At 45.7% G+C, this 21,002-nt stretch overlaps 1 protein-coding gene across 1 annotated transcript in view; it reads right to left on the bottom strand.

Moving 5' to 3' along the window:
* DNAAF9 (dynein axonemal assembly factor 9) overlaps positions 1-21,002 on the bottom strand; it is a 597,478-nt gene that overhangs the window by 176,125 nt on the left and 400,351 nt on the right. Inside the window, exons 27-28 of the mRNA XM_069205040.1 lie at positions 17,086-17,244; positions 7,899-8,024 (exon numbers count right to left, since the gene is read on the bottom strand). Of these exons, the coding sequence (XP_069061141.1) occupies positions 7,899-8,024; positions 17,086-17,244 (285 nt within the window). The remainder of the gene's footprint in view (positions 1-7,898; positions 8,025-17,085; positions 17,245-21,002) is intronic.

Raw genomic sequence — 21,002 nt, forward strand, 5'->3', positions numbered from 1 at the left:
ACCCCCATCAGCTTGCAATGACATGAAGTGACATGAGATGTGTTAAACCTTATCTGCCAATGCCATGTCCATGAGAAGAGCACCCTAACCGTTGTTACCTTATAATGAGCTCTCTAGCTCACACTCCGTAGGGACACGAAGACTCATAGGGGATCCCTATGGGCTGCAGCAGCTATTCTGCCACTCGTAGGGAGGCCATGCAAAGGGTTCTGCAGGCCTGCCATTGCAGCCTGCGTGAACTGGGTGTACGTACCCGGTTTCACCATAGGTCACTGCAAGTCACTCCTCTGGTAGGTTCTCCCCTGTCCATCACCACCCGAGGGGTGGTGCTCAGAGCTCCTCCAGAGGGTCCCTGGGTTCTGCCATCTTGATTCCAAGATGGCAGGGAACTCTGGGAGCATCTGAGTTGCCAGGCCAGGCAGGTGACATCAGAGGCACCCTCTGATAAGTAGTTACCTGGTTAGGTGACCAGAACCCTCTCTTTGGGATATATAGGGTCTTCCTTTGGGGTGGGACCTCAGCTCGGCTTGCAAGATTCCTGCAGGACTCCTCTGCTTCGACTTCTGGCCTGAGGAACCGCGACTGGAACCCAGGAAGCCTACAAGCTGCAGATCCATGAGGAAGACTCTTCTGCAACATTGTATCCGGAACTCCTGCCAGCTTTGCAACATTTACCCGGCTGTGCATCCTAAGAAGAATGAGACTCTTCAGCCTGCACAAGAAGAAGGAAACTCCTTTGGGGTTAAGGCATCACTCCCCTGTAACTATAGGTACCTGGCTGCGTGGATCTTCCCTCATCCTGAGAGGCCTGGGTCCTGCATCACAGGTGGTGGTCCGAAGAGTCTCCCTTGGTCCTTTCTACCAGCTGTTGCACTTTGGAGGTGGTAAATCCTTTCCACTCCACACAAGACAGTACCCTCGTGCACTGCGTCCTTTGCCACTGCATGGGGCTTGTTTGTTTCATCTCCCAGGGGAACTTCAGGCCACGTCTATCTCCAGGCCCCCTCCCCCCCAGCACTCCCTCCTGCAACTCCTGGGCCTCAACCACCCCCAACCTCAATCATCCCCCCCCCAGTAGAGTCCTCCCTGACCTTGCTGGTCCCCAGCAGCACCTCTTTTCCTCCAACCGCAAGTTAGCCTTTGCCAAGGCTTGTTGGTGGAAATCCTTCACTGACACCCATCTGCAATCCAGCTTCCAGTGTGGGACACCTTTTGTACACATCACAAACTCTTCTCCAGCTTCTGTGCTGCATTGCTATCCTGTCTTCCTTCTTCGTCGACCAACTCCAAAAGGTACCTCTGGGTGGGTAGTCTTCATTTTCTTCTTTTCATCCTTTGGGGTGGTTTTGGGGAAATCCAGTGTTTTACTCCTGCATTCCTGGTCGCTGGGGGTACTGCATTACTTACCTGTGTGGTTTCCTAGTACTCCCAGCTCCCCTCTACACGATTTACCTACCTATGTGGGGGCGCCAAGTGTTTGCATTCCACTTTCTTAGTATATGGTTTGGGCTCCCCCTAAGGCTGCTATTGCTATTTTACACTGTTTTCAAACCCTTTTAAGCCCCTTATTGTTTATTAGTGTATATACAGGGTGTCATTATGAACTCAGCGGGAACACCTGCCTGTTCGGCGCTGGAGGGTCAACAAAGACCGACAGCGCACAGAAGACTCCGCTGGCCACATAATGTACATACAGCTGGGCCAGTGGGCAGAAACCGTGAATGCAGGGCCTGTACATTGATGCCGGCTCCACATGGAGCTGAAGGCAATGTAGCAGTATGGCGGGTGCAGCAGCATCCGTTGCGCAGTTCACTGCCCGTAAATCGGGCAGTGAAATGCGCGACAGGACTGTGCACAGGGGCCCCCCGAGGCACCCTTTCCGCCAGCTTTTCCCTGGCGTGGTAAACTGCCAGGGAAAGGCTGGTGGAACCAGGAACATTATCTGGCGGGCAGCGCTGCTTTTAGCACTGCCTTGTCGGATATGTAACTCCGACATAGGCAGGCTGCCTGGTGGCGGAAGCCTGGCGGTGGCGGAGTTACAATAGTGGCGGTTCTGCCACGTATATTTTATGGCTGTCTGGGCTGCCATGCCGGTAGCAGTAATTATCGTCACCGCCGGCATGGCGGCCATGTTCATAATGAGGGCCATAGTGAATTTACTTAGGTTGCTGCCAGTATTTTCTGAAACTGTGTTCCAAAAATAAAGTACCTTTAATTTTGAACAACCAAGTGTTTTCTTTCTTGTATACAAGTACTGTGTGACTGTAGTGGTACTGCATGAGCTTTGCATATCTCCTAGATGAGCCTTGGCTGCTCATCCACATCTACCTCTAGAGAGCCTAGCTTCTAGGCACTGCCTACACTTCACTGAGAGGGGATACCTGGACCTGGTATAAGGTTTAAGACCATAGGTTTACACCGCACACCAGGCAAGCTTCCTACAAGGTCCGAACAGGCAGAACAGTTATCCATGCAGAGCTGATGTCCAATCCAACCAGTGTAACCTCTCCTCATCCTTGGACACATGTGGGGCAGAAAAGAAAGTAGGAAGCATAATGGACTACCTCACAGGAAAAGGAGGCACCATTTAAAAAATGTGATGCACATGTCCTAAAGACAAACTTTCCTGGAAAAAAGTCATAAGGAGGATGAGATGTGCAGCGACCACTACCATCAACTTCATGAAGACTCGAGGTGCTGATATTAAACCAAATGGGAGCACTGCAGATTGGTAGTACGTAGAACCCACTGCATAACGCAAATGCTTCTGATGTAATCATAGGATGCGGGGATGCATACCCACATTCCCACTCACTCCCCCCACCCGCATGCATCCATTTACACTCCTTCCCCCGCACAAACCCATTCCCTCCCCACTTCCACACCGCACACACGCACTCACCCCATCATCCGCATTCACCAACATACATGCACCCACCTCCCTCCCATTCACACACGCACACAACCGCCACCTGCACCCCCCACCCAGGCAGAAATTTGACGGCAGTCGTAATGTGGCAGTCTTTCGGTGCCCGCAGCTTTGGAGGTCTTGTAAAACGACCGCTAAAGTCAGAATGAGGGCTTATATATGCTGGCTGTTTGTCCTGAAGAACATGATGCCTGTATGACAAAGCTTTCTGGTGAAAGGTGCAAGAAGAGAAATTGTAGATCTCCTGGAACAGAGTGGTAGAGTCGTGGCACCAATCTGTTAACTGCACCAGGGAAAGTGGGTTTATCCCAGGCTGCCAGGAACGGGTCTAATAGGGCATCATTAAAGGGCAGTAAAGGTTCTGCTGTAGTAGCTCCTGGCATGAGGACATTGGTGTTCGCCTTTTCATCACCATCTCAGGCAAGTGGTTTCTGGCTGACAGGCGTGTTAGCTCATGACTTTTGTCATTGGCATTATTGTGTCCAATGTAATATAGATTTAAGGAGTCCAAATCTGATCCAAACAGCTCATGGAATCTGTTCCTGTATTCCGCTTCCTCAATGAGCCTCGGCACCTCTCTCCTTGACCTGCTTTGTGGTGCCGCTTCAGTGACCAGCCCCAGAGGCGGAGGTGGCAGTGCCTTCCATGGTACAGCTGGGTGAGGTGTGATGTATCTTAAAGCTGGGTCTAGGATTGAGGGGCCTGCACTGATTTAGGCGGGATTGAGCAAACTTGCGTCGGAGCCAGAGGCATAAACATTAGGAGCCTGTATGGCACCATGGCACCCAAAGGCATGCCGGATGGTGCTGATGCTCCAAAAAACCCAAAGTATGTGACTTTGAGGAACACCACCAGGTCTAAGCCTGGAACTGGAAATTCACAGAGAGTTGGTGCAAGCATCAGATTTTCCAGTATTGGTACCAAAGAGTCTGATTCAAACAGTGCTGGAGCAGGTGGAGATTGAGGCAGCTCTGGGGATCCTTACTGGTGCAGGGCTGCTCAGAGGATCATAAACGGCCCCAAAGCAACCAACTCCAGCTGTTGTTCTTAGTCTCTAATGAGTAGGAACAAGGAGACCTGGAGCGTGAATGACACTGGCAACTTTTTTGGTCATCTATGACGCAAGCAATGAAGAGCTTGGCCTCATGTTCTTTGATGGCCTTCGGATGCATACTTTGACAGGATTCACAAGAGAGCGAGTAATGATTCAACCCAAGAAACCTGAGACAAATAGGGTGTGGGTCAGTGATCAACCTCTGTCCTTCACAGTTCCTCCGGGGCTTAAATCCTGAATGCTTGCATGGAGACATCATACTGCAATAATAACATTTTTGTTAGGAAAACTCAACCCTGGAAAGCAAGCTCTGGATCAGAGTCATAGGTGCAGAAAAAAGTGTATTGCTGTTGTTGCGCCATGGTGGGTGCTATATGGCTTCAGTGATGTCATCTGATGCCACTTTCAGCTTTGATATGAAGCCTGCTCCCCCTACTGTCTACTGGTGATGTGAAAGCTTTGTAGTTTCTGGATCAAGTCTGACGCCTGGGTTTATTCTACAGGTGAGGAATTTGCAGGTAGAAGTATCCATCAGAAAGGCCTCTTCTTGCTACAACTTCACAGAGGGACACTGGAATTCGGGATGCATCAGAATCAGCTCGGAATCATCTTCTCAGTAGATTTGGAGTGAGACTGAGGGGCACGTTGATGCCCGTGCACATTCTCTGAAGTTTAAGAAACGGGCCAATTCCCGTTTGGATTTCTTGTGTTTCTTTTTAGACAAACCTGAAGACTTCAAACGTGATGAAGATGTGCGGCAGGAATGACCTCAGAAATGGAAATTGGATCTTCCTTTTGACTTCAATCAATCACGGGGTAAAGCCTTTCAATATTTGGCAAAAGTGTTCTATCTTGCAGTCCCTTACGGCCTTTGGATTATTCTGAGCACAACTGCCACAGGCCCTGGAATCGTGCTCCAACCCAAAGCACAATAGGTATACCTTGTGAAGGTCTTTCACAGACATCTGTTTGCAGCAGTCACAACATGGCATAAACCCTGTTGTCTTGAGAGGAGGCATTATTCCCTTGTACACTGGAAAATGTATGAACTGTGGGGAAACATGGAAAAGACGAGGTAGTAGTTCTAGATCTGCATCATAAGGCACTGCAAAATTAACCAATGTCAGCTCGCAATGGTGGCATTTATATGTGGCAGGAAGTAGTCAGCGCATAGCCACATGATCCCACCTACCGGTGCACAGAAGTATGGCTTTAAAGCTTCTGGATCCAGACTGACACCTGGAGAATATTCAGAGGATGAGGAATCTAGCATCAGACGTATTGATCAGAAAAATCAAACTACTGTCAGACTAGGGTGATGTGAGTAGTAGTGGCAAGTCCAAATGGGTGTATCCGCATCTACATGAGTTAAAACATGTCCAGGATTTATCTACATATCAAACTGACCAGTTCCGCTAAAGATGGAGGATTCAATAAAGGCTGAAAGGTAAGGAAAACAAACAGCAATTTCAGCTCTTTTAATGATTAGTCATGACCACTCTACTTTCAGATAATCTTGGTATGGTTCTGTAAATTATCCTTTTACGTCGGTCTCTCATTGTCGTCTTGGGCATCTCTAGGTGTCCTGAGAGCATCACACCCTCTGTCTCGAAAAGCAATTAGTTACTGGGACTGCTCTGATTTGCTCAGAAGGATGAATCTTTCTGAGTGCTTACACAAGATATCAATTTCACTGCAGGCCCACTACTAGGCTTGCAGCTAAAAGCCATAATTTTAAAAGGGTAAAGATGGCAGTGTATCCCAAAGTACCAAATGCACATGTGATGTTGGTCTTTTGCTAACATACTTTTGATGCATGCTTTCCAAAATTGTAATCCTGATAAACTTGAGGTGATTTGAAGAATAATGCATTAGGAAGACATTCACGTCCCTGTTCCCACTAACATGACAAGAGACACAATGACCCATTTATGCATTCTGCAAAGTTGCAGAGAGAGCTTGGAACCACAGTGCATCAATCTGCAAAGCTAGCACTACTTTGACATTTAGGAGAGATTTCCTCTCACAAAGGAGCAGTGAGTGACATTTCTTAAGTTGAAACCTACAGATGGAAGTAGCTGTTAAAACACTTTCTTTGTACACTTTACAGAGGAATGGAATTCCAATAGCCCAATGCTCAGGACATATTGTTTGGGGTCAAGGACAACACGTTTTCATGTTTATTTTGTCACTGGGATAAGTAGGCCCAACACCCTGCAGCACAAACCCTTTGGCTGCCGTTTCCAGGGAAAAAGAACTGTCTGCAGTTGAGGTAATATTTGTGTCCACATGTTAATGATGCTCAAACTTGTATTTATGGTTCAATAATGCAAAGCCTCTATTATTAGGGTGAGCGCTCTAAATAAACGTTGTAAGGTCACACTGCACTACTGACAAGTGGTTCCAGTAAAAGAAAATGTGTACACACACGTTTAAAAGTTGAACAATATGAGGCTACATATAATACTCCCACAATGCTCTCTAATTAGATCCAAATGTTTGCAGAAGCTTGTAAGCAAGATTAATGATTCTTTGCTTTCAAAATGAAATGTTCAGAAAATATTTAAGTAGGAAAAAAAAAAATTCTATTTCTTTGAAGCATCATTTAGTAAAATGTGTTGATGCATGCTAATATTTCCAAAAACTCTTCATAATGGAAAATCAGTGTAACAGTTTTCGAAACAAGATTATGAGGACCATGAAAATAAGCAGTGGCAAAGCCAACCGATACGAGATTGGTGGTCAGTCTTTTGGTTTTGTCAATGCGTGCTTTGTTTTGACATGGCTTTTGTAACACTTCACTGTTGTGGGGACTGCCAGACCCTCACCATTGCAACAAACAATGACAAAAATCAAAAATAAATTTTGTCTTAAAAAGAACACATTGCCACACAAGCACCTGTCGCTGAACAAAACTACTCTGTGTGCCAATAATCTCCTTGCGGAAGAGTAGAATGCTATCACTCACAGTAAAGCCAGTCGATAGACAGAGAAACATAATTTTAATAAAAAGAAAATGTCTTGGGTAACGCCAGACCTAATTAGGGGCCTTTTTAAAGAAAGTCACAAAAGTGTACCCATGGCATATGCCTTTGCATTAGTGGCTTTAATTAATTCACAAGAATTTACAGAAGTTGACCAGGAAACCGTACAGCTAGAAAATACTTGTGAACTGTATTTTAGCTCGAGCAACTATGCATGTGAAGATTTGCTCATGAAAAAAATTCTATTGAGCGTTTATAAGTTCATTTTCCCTCCAACTACTTTTTTCCCCAACCTAGAAAAACTTCTACTTCTACCCTTGTCAGGAGTAAATTTCCAGCCTTTCTCAGTATGGGAAAAGATTAGAGAAGAGCTGGTGAAAATCCTTAAAATATGCAAGTTAGTAGGTTTGTAGAGGCTCAAAGGCATTCCAGCCCTGGAACTATTACTTACTACCTGCTCCAGTCCCAGTATATAGATTTGTTGAAAGGTGGCAAAATGAGGACACTGCTATGGCAGGGCTTGACATTAGTAGTATTCAAGCCCTACTATAGTATTAGCCCTGGCATAACCAAAGAGGCTATTATCAGAGCTCTTATAAAATGAGATTTCTGCAGTAATTTGTCACGGCAGTACATGGCTACAAGGTGACAATTTGATTGTTTATTTCAGGAAGCAACCTGTCCCATGGACAAATAGATATTTTGTTAAATTCCACACCCCTGACATTAGTAAAGGTGAGTTCTCCTTAAAGCTTCATAAGTTTGAAAATCAGTATCTCTGAAGTGGTTCCTGAACAGACAATGAACTGGGCAAAAGCCTAACCTGTGTTGGTTTTACAAGTTTTAAACAGCAAATGGCCAATTCTGTTTTACTCAACTCAAGAACATCTACAAAAGTTTTAGTTGCACTAAATAGACAAATGTCCTTTACCGATGTTCCATGTAGCAGCTGAGTGGATCTACGCAAGTAGTGATTGCACCAATGTGGAAAGAAAACTTTACGTTGGGGTCGGGATGAGTTTGCAGGGCCTGCACAACATCAATAACATCTGTGTACCTGCAACAAGAACACATTGAACACGTTAAGAGACACTTAAATACAAAAGACATGTCAAAAGATTATCATTAAAAATTATAACATGGAAGTATGTTATGTGTGAGCTAAATATAAAAACCATGTGCAAGACCTAGTTATACAAAATGGTAACTGGTGTAGGAAGGCACACTTTTGGACATGTTTAGCCCTCACGTTTTGCCTGGTTTCTGATGTGGCGCTGCCTGTTAGTGCACTGGGTCCCTGCTAACCAGGTCCCCAGTGCCAGATCTCTTTCCCCAAAACTGCACACTTGTTTTGCCCAATTGGAAAGTTCTTTAGCTACCACTGCAAGTCCATCGTAAATGATACCGCTGGTTCCTAGGGACTGGGGTACTATGTGAGGTCTCTGAGGGCTGCAGCACCCAATTGTGCACCCCTCCGGGACCCCTCACTCAAACCCACACAGTGCTGCCATTGCAGACTCCATGTGTTGGTGCAGGCTAAACTGAAAACACGACCTGTGACACACTCATGTGTGCCAGGTCCACTATCACTGCATGTGTCAGGTGTAAGTCACCCCTAATGCAGAGTGCATCAAGGCACATGTGGGGGCATACCTGCACTAGCAGATATTATCCTGCCTTGTCTCTGTCGATTCTAAGACATAGTAAATGAATAGGGAAGCCATTTTAAATGCAGGTGCTGGACACTGATCATTGCGTATTCCCCAGCTACATGATGGCTTCTCTGACTCCTGGGATGTTTGGTATCAATTATCTCAGAATAATAAATCCTCACTGATCACAGTGATGTATTTATTATAAATGCACAGAGAGCACCTTAGAGGTGCCCCCTGAAAATCTACCAAATACTAGTGTGTTGACTAACTGGTCCTGACCAGTTCAGCCACCACAGATGCTTTTCTGGGCCCCAAAGGTGACAGCCAGCGCTCTCTAGGGTCTAAAATAGAGGCCTGCTCTGGGTAGAGGTGGTAATGATAGACATTCCAGGGCCAGGGGCTTCAAAGGCCTTGCAGCCTTTGAAATGCAACCCAGGTCTCTTCGAATGGTGGGGATGGCCAAACTCCTGTCCTGACCCCACTTCTGGCGGCAGCAGAAGCAGAAAAATTAGGCAGATTAGGAGGTGTGCCCACTTCACGCCAGTCCCACCCGAGGTGAATGAGCTGAAATGGACACTACTTTTCAAATTTCTCCACCTTGTTTGGAAGGAATATCAGGCCACTTAGGTTAGGGTTACGCCCACTTCCCAATGAAAGTGGTCATAGAAGGGGTGTGGTCACCCTAAAGGTGGGCAGTCCATACGCTATCACCTAGAACTCCCTTTAACACCTCTAAATCGAGTATTTAGGTGGGAACCCTGAAGCCTAGAACTCAGATTTTTAAAGAAGCAGCAGCTGATCACACCGGACTCTTGCACAAAATAAGCCAACTGGCCCAGCCTTCAATAAAGACTCAAGTCTTCTGTGGCCAGCGGATGTGCTCTGCAAAAAGAAACTCCATGGAAAAGACCCTGCAGCTGCTGGAACCTCAGAAAAGTGACACCTAAAGTGACCACTGCACCAGACATCCACGACCCAAGCTCTCCCGAGACTGAGTCCAGTGTGGTCTCACCCATCTTGGACTCACCCGAAATGCCTGCAGCCTCTGTATGCAGGCCCCCTCTGCCACAGCCTAGTGGTGAGAGAAAACCTGATTTCTCCAGCAACCACTGCTCCAGTTGCCCCTGACCCGATCCGAGGTGGGTCACCATGCCAACGACGGACCCCAGCTTATAAAAGCTCAAGTCCACCCTAGATCCACCGCTGCTGGACGCCCCAACGAAACCTGCAGCCTCAACACACAGGACCCCCCGATCGTGAGTGCTCCTGGATGTGAAAACCCAAAACCTAAAGACACTCCTGCATCAGTCGCCCCTGGGCATAGGAGAAGAGCAGCAAAGGAGCACCTATGTTCCCGAGCACCACAAGATTATTACCTACCTGGTTGTTGTCCCCGACTGGCCTCCCAGCCAGAGCCTCTGTCTTCACGAGGACCAAACCGCCTTAGAGAACCATTGGGCACCCGACCACCCTAGTGCTGCCCGGTGTGACTGGCTGGTGTTGTTTGTGTTCAGGCCCAGTACATACCTTCACTCTCCGAGATTGGGCCTGTAGGTTGTTGTTAACCCTGTGTTTGCTGAACATTGTTTTACTCAATAGGATAACATTGAGAGAACTCTGAAAACTGCACTGTGTTGATTACTGAAACTGCAAAGTATTTATGCTTAAAAGTCTACTTACCTGATTACAAAGTTCTTGGGTTTGAAACATGTATAAAAATAATTGTTATTTTTCTAAATTGGTCTCGGATTTATTCTTTGAGTGTGTCTCTCACTTATTGCCTCTGTGAGTACAACTATTGCTTAGCACTAACGTCTGATAAGCCTAACTGCTTGCTCACACTTCCACAAAATAGAATGTTAGCCCCATCTACTTTTGCCTCTACAAACCAGTTAGGGATCCACTGGAGTCTTTGCGCAGTGTACTTCTTTTTAGTGCACTATATAGAGAGCCAGGTTAAAATGCTTTTTTTAATAAAGTATTAAGCTGAAAATATAATTACAAACATAAGATGCTATATCTTCCAATACAAGGAAAAAAGTTTAAGCTATAATACTGTGTAGGTACATCCATAACCAACAGCACTTTTGGATAAAATAATACAGTAGGAGTAATTTATTTTCTTCCCTGGAAGAAGTGATTAGCAAAGTACCACTGCTCAAAACACCACACAATTTGAATATCCAACTTCTCTGTACTTGTGAATACAGAAACCAAAGACTCCTATGAAGCCTCTCCTCATTCTTGGATAGATGAGGAAGAAAGAAAGAAAAGGAAGAGAGATAACCTGGGTCAAGTCACTCTTCAACGCAATCTTTGCTATAAAAGGTGGTTTTACTCTCAAATTCACCATGTCCTTTGAGAAGACAGTACAGAGAGAACAAACTGACAAATTGTGCAAATTACTCATGTTCTAAGCTGTCGTAACCATCACTAAAAAGTGTTTTTCTAGGTAAGAATTATTACCGTTCTGAACTAACAAGTTTCTTACCTTTTGTAATGCTCTTTCTGGTAGATACTCTAACTGACGATTCCTCAACTCGTGAATACCTTCAGGCACTAGACTGGATTAGAAGAATTTTCTTCAGCAAAGCCCTTACATGTCAGTAAGTGGCACTGCACAGTTTCTGATCCTTCTCATCCCAGATGTGATGTCAGGACCTCTGCCTAGTTGCCACCTCTGAGCATTGCTATTAGTTTCTTTCTTTTATGTGTCTGTGCCGTTGGACGTGGATCCTCAGCAATCAGATTGTGCCAGTGTGCAGATCTCCAAGATGGACTCTTATTAACATGGACAAAGTGAATCCATTCCAAAAAACTGGGAGAATGATGGTTTTGTGAGGAATCTGTAATTAGAGTATCCACCAGAAAGAGCGTTACCGAAGGTAAGTGATTTGTTCTTCTGATGGATACTTCTAATTGCAGATTTGTTATCTTGTGAATAGATACCAAAGCAGTACCTAGACAAGTGGTTCTGTGCAATGGCTCTGGCCAGGAAATTCTGCAGGACCGAACAGGCAAAATGCCCCTCCCACTGGACATAGCTATCCATGTAGGAGTGCTTTGTGAACGTGTGAACTGACACCACTGTAGAACCCTGGAAAATGTCCAAGACTGGAACACCACTCACCAACAGTGGTAGCAGCTATTGTTCAGGTAGAATGAATGCATAAGCTTTGGAAAGGCAGTGTCTTGGCCAATCCGTAGCAGATATTGATGCACGGGACAACTCATCTAGATAAGGTTCTCTTCTGCACAGTTTTTCCCTCCTTCGACCCAGAGAACCCTACAAAGAGTTGATCATCCTCATTAGGGTTCTTGGTATGATAAATGCTCGGAGCTCTCTTTGCATCTAGGAGATATAATCTATCTTCCTGTTCAGATGGATGTGGTGGGGCAAAGAAAGCTGTCAGGGAGAGTAATGGACTGTCCTATGTGGAACGGTGTGACAACTTTCAGGAGTTTTGCAGCTTAAGTCTTGAGCACTAGTTTGTCCAGGAAGAAAGTGGTATAAATTGCTCGACAGACAGTGCTTGTAGTTCACTCATGTGAGGAGCTGAAATTATCGCTATGATAACTTAAGTGGAGTACACATGAGTAAAAGATTGAGGTCCTATTAAGGCATTACAAATGGTGTTGGAGGGAAAATATGGGTCAGCCCTTTAAGAAAATGGAGATCAACAGCTGTGAACTATTGCCGCTCAATCTTCAAGCATGGAGGTACAGGATGTGTAGGGGCAAGTGCAGGTCCCTACTGTACTGATACAACAGGAGGCCCTCCTGAAGGGACAGCCAGATCATAGGACAGATGATCTTGGGCAGAAGTTCAGGGTACCACACTCCGACTACCATGACACTGATCCGGTTGTTCCTGGTGTTCTTCAGAACTTTGGGCAGGAGATGCAGAAGCGGGAAGGCATATAGGAATCTCGGAGTTCCAACCCAGGAGAAAGGATCTCTGAGCAAGAACTGCTTTGGGAACTCCAGTGTGCAAAATAGTGGGCACTGCACGTTCTCTGCCATGGTAAAAAGATCGAGCCAGGGTTCTATCCATTACTGCAAGACATCCTGTGCCATCTCTGAGTGCAGCATCCATTCAAGTTTGTCCTCCCCGGCGTTCAAAGATTCTGCAAGGTGTTGCACGACTACAGAGATGCCCTGACCATTCCGACAGTTCGAGGCGCAGAGCAAAGGACCCATGGCTCCAATCTGTCTGTCTTGTTGCTGTACCACATAGCTGTAGTATTGTCTGCGAGAACCTGTACCTGTTCTCCCTTGACAGACAGGAGGAAGGTGGATCACCACCAACTACAAAAAGTTGATGTGGAGGCAGGTTTCTGCCAGAGACTACCTCTCCCACATGGCTACCCATTCCAGCAAAGATGCATCCGTCACAACTGTCAGTTCTGGGCAGGTTAGGAAGTTGGCCTGTCACCAATCCAACTGCTGTCCATCAGCCACCACTGCAGATCTTTTGCGGTCTCCTTCAATACTTGAATGGAATCCGAGAGGTTCCCTTGATGGTGACGCCATTGAGACTTCAAAGTCCACTGCAGCGCCTGCAATGTGCCACCTGGCGTGGTTCACTTGCAGGATGTAGGAGGCCAAGAAGTCTCAGAGACGCTCTCACTGAGACCTAGATTGAAACACTTGGTTCATAGCTCAAATGTCCTGAACTCATTGAGTAGGAGGGAAGGTGCATATGAGAACCGAATGCGGAATGTCTCCTATGAATGGGAACCTCCGCAAAGGATTCAGGTGTGACTACAGGATGTTGATAGAAAATATCAGAAATGTCAACAGATTGACTGCCGTCTGTTGGTGGTCCACAACTTTCTGAGGTAAGCTCACCTTCAGTAAGCAGTTGTCACGATATGGGCAGACTGGTACTCCCAACATTCCAAGACGGGCAGCGAGCAACACCATCATTTTCAAGAACACCTGAGGTGCACTGATAAGGACGAAAGGAAGCACCAAGAACTGAAAGCACTTGTGGCCTAATTAAAACCGCAGGTAGAGCTTGTGGGACTACAGGACAGGGATGTGACAATAAGCATCATGTAGACATAACACCACCATCCAGTCTTCTGGTCCCAGAGCAGACAAAACTTGGGCCAGAGTGGGCAATGTGAACTTTTCATTCCTGAGAAGGAAGTTAACAAGGTGAAGATCGAGACTAGGGTAGAAGCCTCCGTCTTTCATCTGCATCAGGAAGTAATGGGAGTAACAATTGCTCCCGACTTCTGATGACAGCACCATCTCTATGGCTCCCTTGTACAAGAGAGCCTGAACATCTCCTTGCAGAATGGACAGCTGAGGCAAGGGAGGTGTGCTTTTGCTGAGGCAAAGAACTGCATGGCCTCTGCTGGAATCCTCTTCAGAAGCTTCGAAAGGGGCAAGATTGTTGGGGGAGTAGCCAAGGTAGTGTGCTGTTGCTTTGTTCTCCTTAAAGTGCTCCAGGGCTGATTCTGCATTGTCTCCGGAAGCACAAGTACCATCAAATGGCATGTCCACTAGGGATTGCTGGAGAATCCAGTGGAGCGAATCCAAGCTTGCCATGGAAACACCATGCTGGTACCAACTGCTCTACCCAGGCAGTGAGTGGTGTCCAGGCCCAAGCAGATGACATATTTTAAAGTGCCCTGACCATCCATGATTATTTGTTGTAGACTGGTCCAAAAGTCATCGGAGACTGCTAATAAAATTTTGGCCACCATATTTCAAAAGGCATGCAACTATCACTCCAAGAGGCAGCTAGAATTAACAGACCTGAGGGGGAGACTAGCTGAGCAGAACACAAGTTTGGCAAACCCCTCCATACATTTCGACTCTGTCTGGCAGGGTGGTCAGAATCGCAGTAGCATTAAGCGTGATGGTGGAAGCCTTGACAACCAGACTCTTCAGTGTTGCGTGCTGCAGTAGAAAAGCTTGGTCTCTCATAGTGTTATGGTTATTTGCCATTTGGTAACTTGCCTACTGACTAGAGAGCAAGACCCTGGATTTGCCCAGGTGAAAAGCCTCTGTTGACCTATGTATGAACTCAGTGAAGGAAGGAGACTCCTCAGCTGAGGGGCAACCAGTAGGAGAATGGAGAATGTCAAGTGAAGTGTTAAGATCACTGGCCTCCAGTAGTTCCAAAAATATATTTTTGTTGCTGTATAACTGGGTGTCTTTTGAGTCATTATCTTGTTTAGGAAACCTATAATTGAGAGGCAGATTCCAAATCCAAATCACCTACTGGTTGGGATGGAGGGGGATGTGACTATCAGCCCCTCCTCCAGCACTGGTGGGGTCACTGTCACTGATGACGGTCAGAGACAGGTGTCTGTCATGGCGTCATATGTGGCGACGTGGTAGGAGAGACCCCAGAGTTGGGTCTGACCTCGAAACGGGATCAGGAGGCACTGTCTGCATCTGGAAAGGGTCTGCCAGTGGTAGACTGACAGCAGGCACCTATTGGATGGCCATGGGCCTAAAGGTGCTCCAGAGGAATACAGTCAGGTAACAAAGATTTGCATCATGGCCTCTTTGAAGGCCTAGACATCTTATGGCGTTGTCGATGGACCACTGAACTCAAGTGGAATCAGGCTCCAAGCTGGGATTCGTTTTGTGGTTGAAGACAGAGTCTGTGACTTGGAGGTACCCTGAGGCCACATGATTCCTCGTGGTGGGAAGGCAAGCAGTGCTTTGACGTCTTGTGTTTCTTTTTCTTTGATTTACGTGATGAATGAGTGGAGGAAGAGTGCTTATGACCTCAGGAACGAGAACAGGTCTTCAAGCAGGACTGACCTCATGAGCCTTTAGGCGTTGTTCTGCAGTTTAGCTTTGTGGCCATGAATGGCCTTCAGCTTCATCAAAGCAGATTTGTCACACAACGCTGAGTTGTGTGAGGAGCCCAAACACCAGAGCCAGATCGAGTGAGGGTCCATCAGTAATACTTGTTTGTGGCACTTCTTACAAGGTTTGACCCTTGTGGTCTTTTGGGGGTGTGGGACATGTCCATTGTATACTGAAAAATCTTTAAAAATATCGCAATGTGGTGTGCTAAATCTGAAAGAAATTGGAGTGAGCTCTGGCTGCACACTGGTAGGCATGGAAAAAAGGAACTCACGTTGGTGTGTGGAGGTGGTGACTATGTAGGGGCACTGACATGACATCTGAAACGGGATGGACCCGTTCTGGAGCCGTACAACACAAACTATCGAAGCGCAAAGGAAATGTTGAAGAACATTCTCCGGATGCAGTCTGCTGCTCTGGGGATATTCAAAGGGTGAAGCATCTGCGGTTAGAAGTATCCATCAAAAGCATCAGTTTGAAACATTAGCGCAATGAGGAAGGTATGAACCATCATGAAGTTCATATGGAGGCATCTTGAATGGAATTGGGGGATATTTAATCTGCAGTCTTAAGAAATCTAGGAGATAAACGGCAAAAAGAACAGAGATCTGTGGAACAGATGCATGCTGAAATAGCTACTAAAAACATTTTGCTGTTTTGAGCAAAATGTTATTTTCAGCAATGTCGCCTGCCAACTGGAGGAAGTGCTAACCTCAAATGAACTGCCCTGTACCAGGAGACCATAGCCCATTGGTTGAGTAGACTGCCCCGCCAGGCAAAAAGACACACTGAACATCAAAAAGTAATCCACTTGTCAAGCACAGGTTGCAACCATGAAGGTTCAATGTGGCAGATATGGATATAACAGTTTACGTTTGTGTTCTTCATAGGTCTAGTGCCTTATTTTCTGAATATCCTTGTGCAACAGTGGAACAGGCAGAAATGCATTACAAAGTTTGAATGTTCAGCTCAAACACAGAAGGTCCACTGTTGCAGTCTCACATGTTACTACCTAGAGTCACCAGAAAGATATAGCCTGCTAACAAGCCCATGCAGACATAATGACACAATCGAACCCCAAGATGAGAGGGACTGAGGACCATGTTGCAAAGTGATTTGAATATCTCATTACTGAGTAACTTGTTGAAAAAAAACAAATCCAGAATTGGATGCAAGTGGCCCTTTCTTTAGTACCAGGAAATAGCTGGAGTAGCAGCCAGTGCCCTTTTTCCAGCAGAGACATTATTATCACTTCTTTCACAAGAAAGGAACAAATTTGATTTCCTAAATAATCAATAAGCCTAGTGGCCCTGCACCTTCCCCACACTGCAACATTCACCTAATAGCTGATGTCACATGGTTGTTCTTTGTTGATCTGCTTAAGAGTCAAGGAATAACTGTAGCTCATTATTAATGGTACTACTCAATAGGAATTTCCTAAAATGTCTGTACCCCTATGTTAAAGAACCCTTTTACCTATCTAGCTTGTATATGGCACCTGGGAGCCTTGTATAACAGTGTCATACACAACATGTTTTCTTTTGGGTACAGTCCCCCATATTTTCTGTATCAATTCACACCAGTACGCTGTTGATCCACAAACAAAATTGTATAAAAAAAACATACCCTTGCAAAACAATGAGAAGTCTCATTTTCTTTCTTGAATATGCAGATTGGCGGGCACTACGATTTTGCTGTGACTCAAGAACAGTTGAGAGGTAACGCTGGAAATGAGATGCACTGAAATATTCTGAGCCATCGATTGTTTGACGATATACCATCCACCTACAACAAACATCATATACAATTGTACTACAATTATTAAACGTAATTCCTTTATAATTCTCTACTATTTTGGATAACAATCTTTACATTTGTAATTCCTTATACTGTTAAAAGTGCAGAAAAAAAAAATATATATATAATAATAATTGAGTGCAGAAGCATAGTGAGATGTTGCCAGGGCATTAACTCGTACATATATAAGTACAAATGCATTCCACAAAAGTTGGACATGAAGCAGCAGCACCTCAACCAAAATACTCACAGGTTCAACTAACCATACCATGAGGGGAAAGCAAATACTAGTCTTATTTCGGAGGAGATTTAGTTAGCAAGAAAATTGTCACTGGTACACACATATCTATATAAAAATATCTTCTCATGTAAACAAAGAGCAAGTTAATTACCTTTGGTAATGCTCTTTCTGGTGGATATTCTAACTGCAGATTGCTCACCCTTAGATTATTTCTAGGCACCAGAGTGAATCCGGAGAATACGTCAGGTATGTTAGTAATGTTCCTATGTGCCTGTAGGTGGCAACGTATGGCTCAGCAGTGACTGAATACGACCCTGGAAGTGATGGAGCAGAGCCACAGTACCAAGCCCCTGCACTGGTTTCCTATCCCTTACTCCTTCCGCTCCCTCAGATGCGGAGTGTAGAACTTACCGTCCACAACAGTGTGCCAATTCCTAACCTCGGACCATTTGAAATGGTAAAGTGGCCACTCCACGAATGCGGAGGTGTGAGGGCAGTAGGGAATCTATAGTTCGAGTATCCAACAGAAAAGAGCATTACGGAAGGTAACTTGTTCTTTTCATGGACTGTTCTAAACACAGAATCCTCAAAACAGATATCGTACCACTAGCTCTCAAGGTGCGGGTCTGTGTTATGGGCTCTGACCGAGAGGACCGAAAGGGGCAAGTACCCTTCTTGTCAGACCCAGCTGTCAAGGCGGTACTGCCTCATGAACATATACACTAATGCTCACGTTCCAGCTTGACAAATGTCCAGAAAAGACACTCCACATCCCAACGCAGTGGTAAAAGCCTTGGCCCTGTTGGACTGAGCCCTCAATCCTTTTGGGGCTGATTGCTGGTCAATACATAGCAGAGCTTAAAGCTGAGGACTATACCACCTTAACAAAGTCCTATTCTGTACCATCGTCCATATCTTTTCCCTGGAGAACCAGATAAAAAGCTACTGCATGACCACCCAAAAGTTTCTTGAATGATCAATGTAAAAACTTAAGGTTCTTTTGGGGACCAGCCGATGGAGTCTCCCCTCCTCACTGAGAGATAAGGCAGAGAAAAGAATATTGAGAAGGTGAGGGTTTGCCCAACGGAAAAGGAGTCTACTTTTGCCAAAAAAGCCACCCTGGTCCTCAACACCAAAGAAAAAGAGGTGTAAGGTAATTACACAGATAGGGCCTGAAGTTCACTCATATGGTGAGCTGAACTAACTGTGACGAAGAAAACATATTTCAGAGTCAGGAGACATAATGAACAGCTGGGCTTTGGCTTGAAAAGAGCATTCGAGGAACTTCTGGACCGAAATGAGATTCCAATGTGGAATCACAAAGGGTTTTAAAGGAAACGTGTCAAACCTTTTGAAAATCTCATCAAAAGATGTGATTTAAACAAGGATGTCTGGTCTGGCAAACACTAATCCTTGCCGTGCCAGAGGCAAAACATTCACCAATATTATCCAACAGTTTGGCATGTAATAGGTCCCTATTGCACGTGTCACACCAGGCCACAAACTTGCCCCAGCATCTGACGTGGACGGGGCACATGACAGCAAGAATGACTTCCACTACCTTGGGAGAGAGATCAAATGCAGTCACCTATCGCTGCTCAATCTCCATGCATGGAAGTGTAGATTGTGCAAGCCCAGATGCAAGACTCTGCTCCTGCGACAGAACATCCTCCGGAAGCGGCAGCCTGCTAGGAAGACAGACGCTCACGCCCAAAATTTCCAGGCACCCCACTCTCCTGGACTAATCTGGAGTCACTAAGATGAACTGGTCCTGGTCGTTCTTGAGCTGCTTCAGAATTCGAGGAAGGAGGCAGAGGTCGGACGGCATACAGAAGTCCTATGCTCCACTCTAGGCAGAATGCATATCTGAGAGTGAGCCTTCTTGGAAATTCCAGAGCACAAAAGTACTTACATTGCATGTTCTCGGCAGTGTCAAAAAGATAAAGCCATGGTTTTCCCCATTTGTGGAAGATATCTTGTGCCACCTGTGTGATACTTGTGATCTGATAGGTGCCAATGGATGAGCTCGTCCACCCTGGCACTCAAGGATCCTGCCAGGTGGTTACTACCCAGAAGATTCCTTGGTGGTCCGCCCATTTCAGCAGAGAACTGTGACCACCCCACCCCATTTGGTGCATTGTGACTTCCATATGTGATCTGCTAGGCGTAGACAACTGAGTTTGTCAGATCTGATATTTAAAGATCCCGTAAAGTGGTGTATGACCAGCCAAATGCCTTGACAAAAAAGTCAGTTCTAGAGGTGCAGGACCTCCTGTTTCTGGTCCAGGGAGGACCTGGCCTGGCCGTTCGGGCTGGACTGTTCCCATAGGGAACAGGGTCAAGACTGATTTTCATTTGGCTGGGTCCAAACTGGGGTGGCATGGTGAGCAAAAGAATGATGGATTAAACCCAGGTCTGTGACTGAGGGTGAGTGTTTGAAAAGTTTCAGCACTACGCCCATCATCCTTTTGTGTTTCTAAGGATAAGTTACTTACCTGTAGATATAATTCTGAATTGTTGGAATCTTCATTAAAGTCATAAACCTTGAATAATGCCATACTGTCTGCAGGGACCCCAGAACATCATCTTCAAAATATATTTAGCGTTTCAGGATAATCCTAGCAGAAGTGATTCTCTGCCAAATGTAGCACAGGAGCAGTTTTTATAATACACACACCATTCATATTGCACTGTGTCAGAGATGCAGATCTGATGCAATGATATGTCAGCAAATGATGAGCTGCCTTTATGGATAGTCATAATACTTAGGGCACCGCGTTCTGTGTGCCAAACCTTGGACAGAGTGCAAAGACTGAATGGCAGCAACACTTACAAGAAACATGCTGCATGTGCAGTGATTTCTCAGTACGTTATTGCATGAGTGAAAAGCCAAGTAAAAGTCATAATCAGAAAGAAAGCATACGTTAAAATATGCGATCTAAAATGGAGGCTCTACGCAGGCCCTATCATGCTTTGCCACAAAATCTGATTGGAGGCCTTCACAGATCCGTGGAGCCCAAAGGCAAGCCGGAAAGGTGCCTAAGATTTGCAACATGGCTGCCCTGAAACCTCAATGTGTTGTGATGTTGCAGATGCTAGCAGAAGTTCAGGGTACATCAGGATCAGCTGCTGAACCAACTCCATGGTAGGGCAGCGGAAGCAAAACCAAGAGAACCCCTGACATTCTTGTGATATCCCTGGAATAAGTGGCAAGACCCTTCCTTCTTGTACTTCTTCAACTTACCCAAAAACAAACCACGACGATGACCTGTTGTGGGAACAGCTCTGCACCTTTGACTTTGAAGAGGAGCAGGACTTAAACACATTATTTTGCTATCGAGCAACATACAGCTTGGCTTTGTATTCCCAGATCGCCTTTGGATTCATAAAGGCACACTCCTGGCAATACGTGGAGATTTGGCCCGAACTCAAACACCAGAGACGCACGCGTGGAAATCTGTTACAGACTTCTGTTTGAGACTATCCCTACAAGGTTTATACTGTC

This window comes from Pleurodeles waltl, chromosome 1_2 (genome assembly GCF_031143425.1).
Source record: "Pleurodeles waltl isolate 20211129_DDA chromosome 1_2, aPleWal1.hap1.20221129, whole genome shotgun sequence".
NCBI classification, from domain to species: domain Eukaryota; kingdom Metazoa; phylum Chordata; class Amphibia; order Caudata; family Salamandridae; genus Pleurodeles; species Pleurodeles waltl.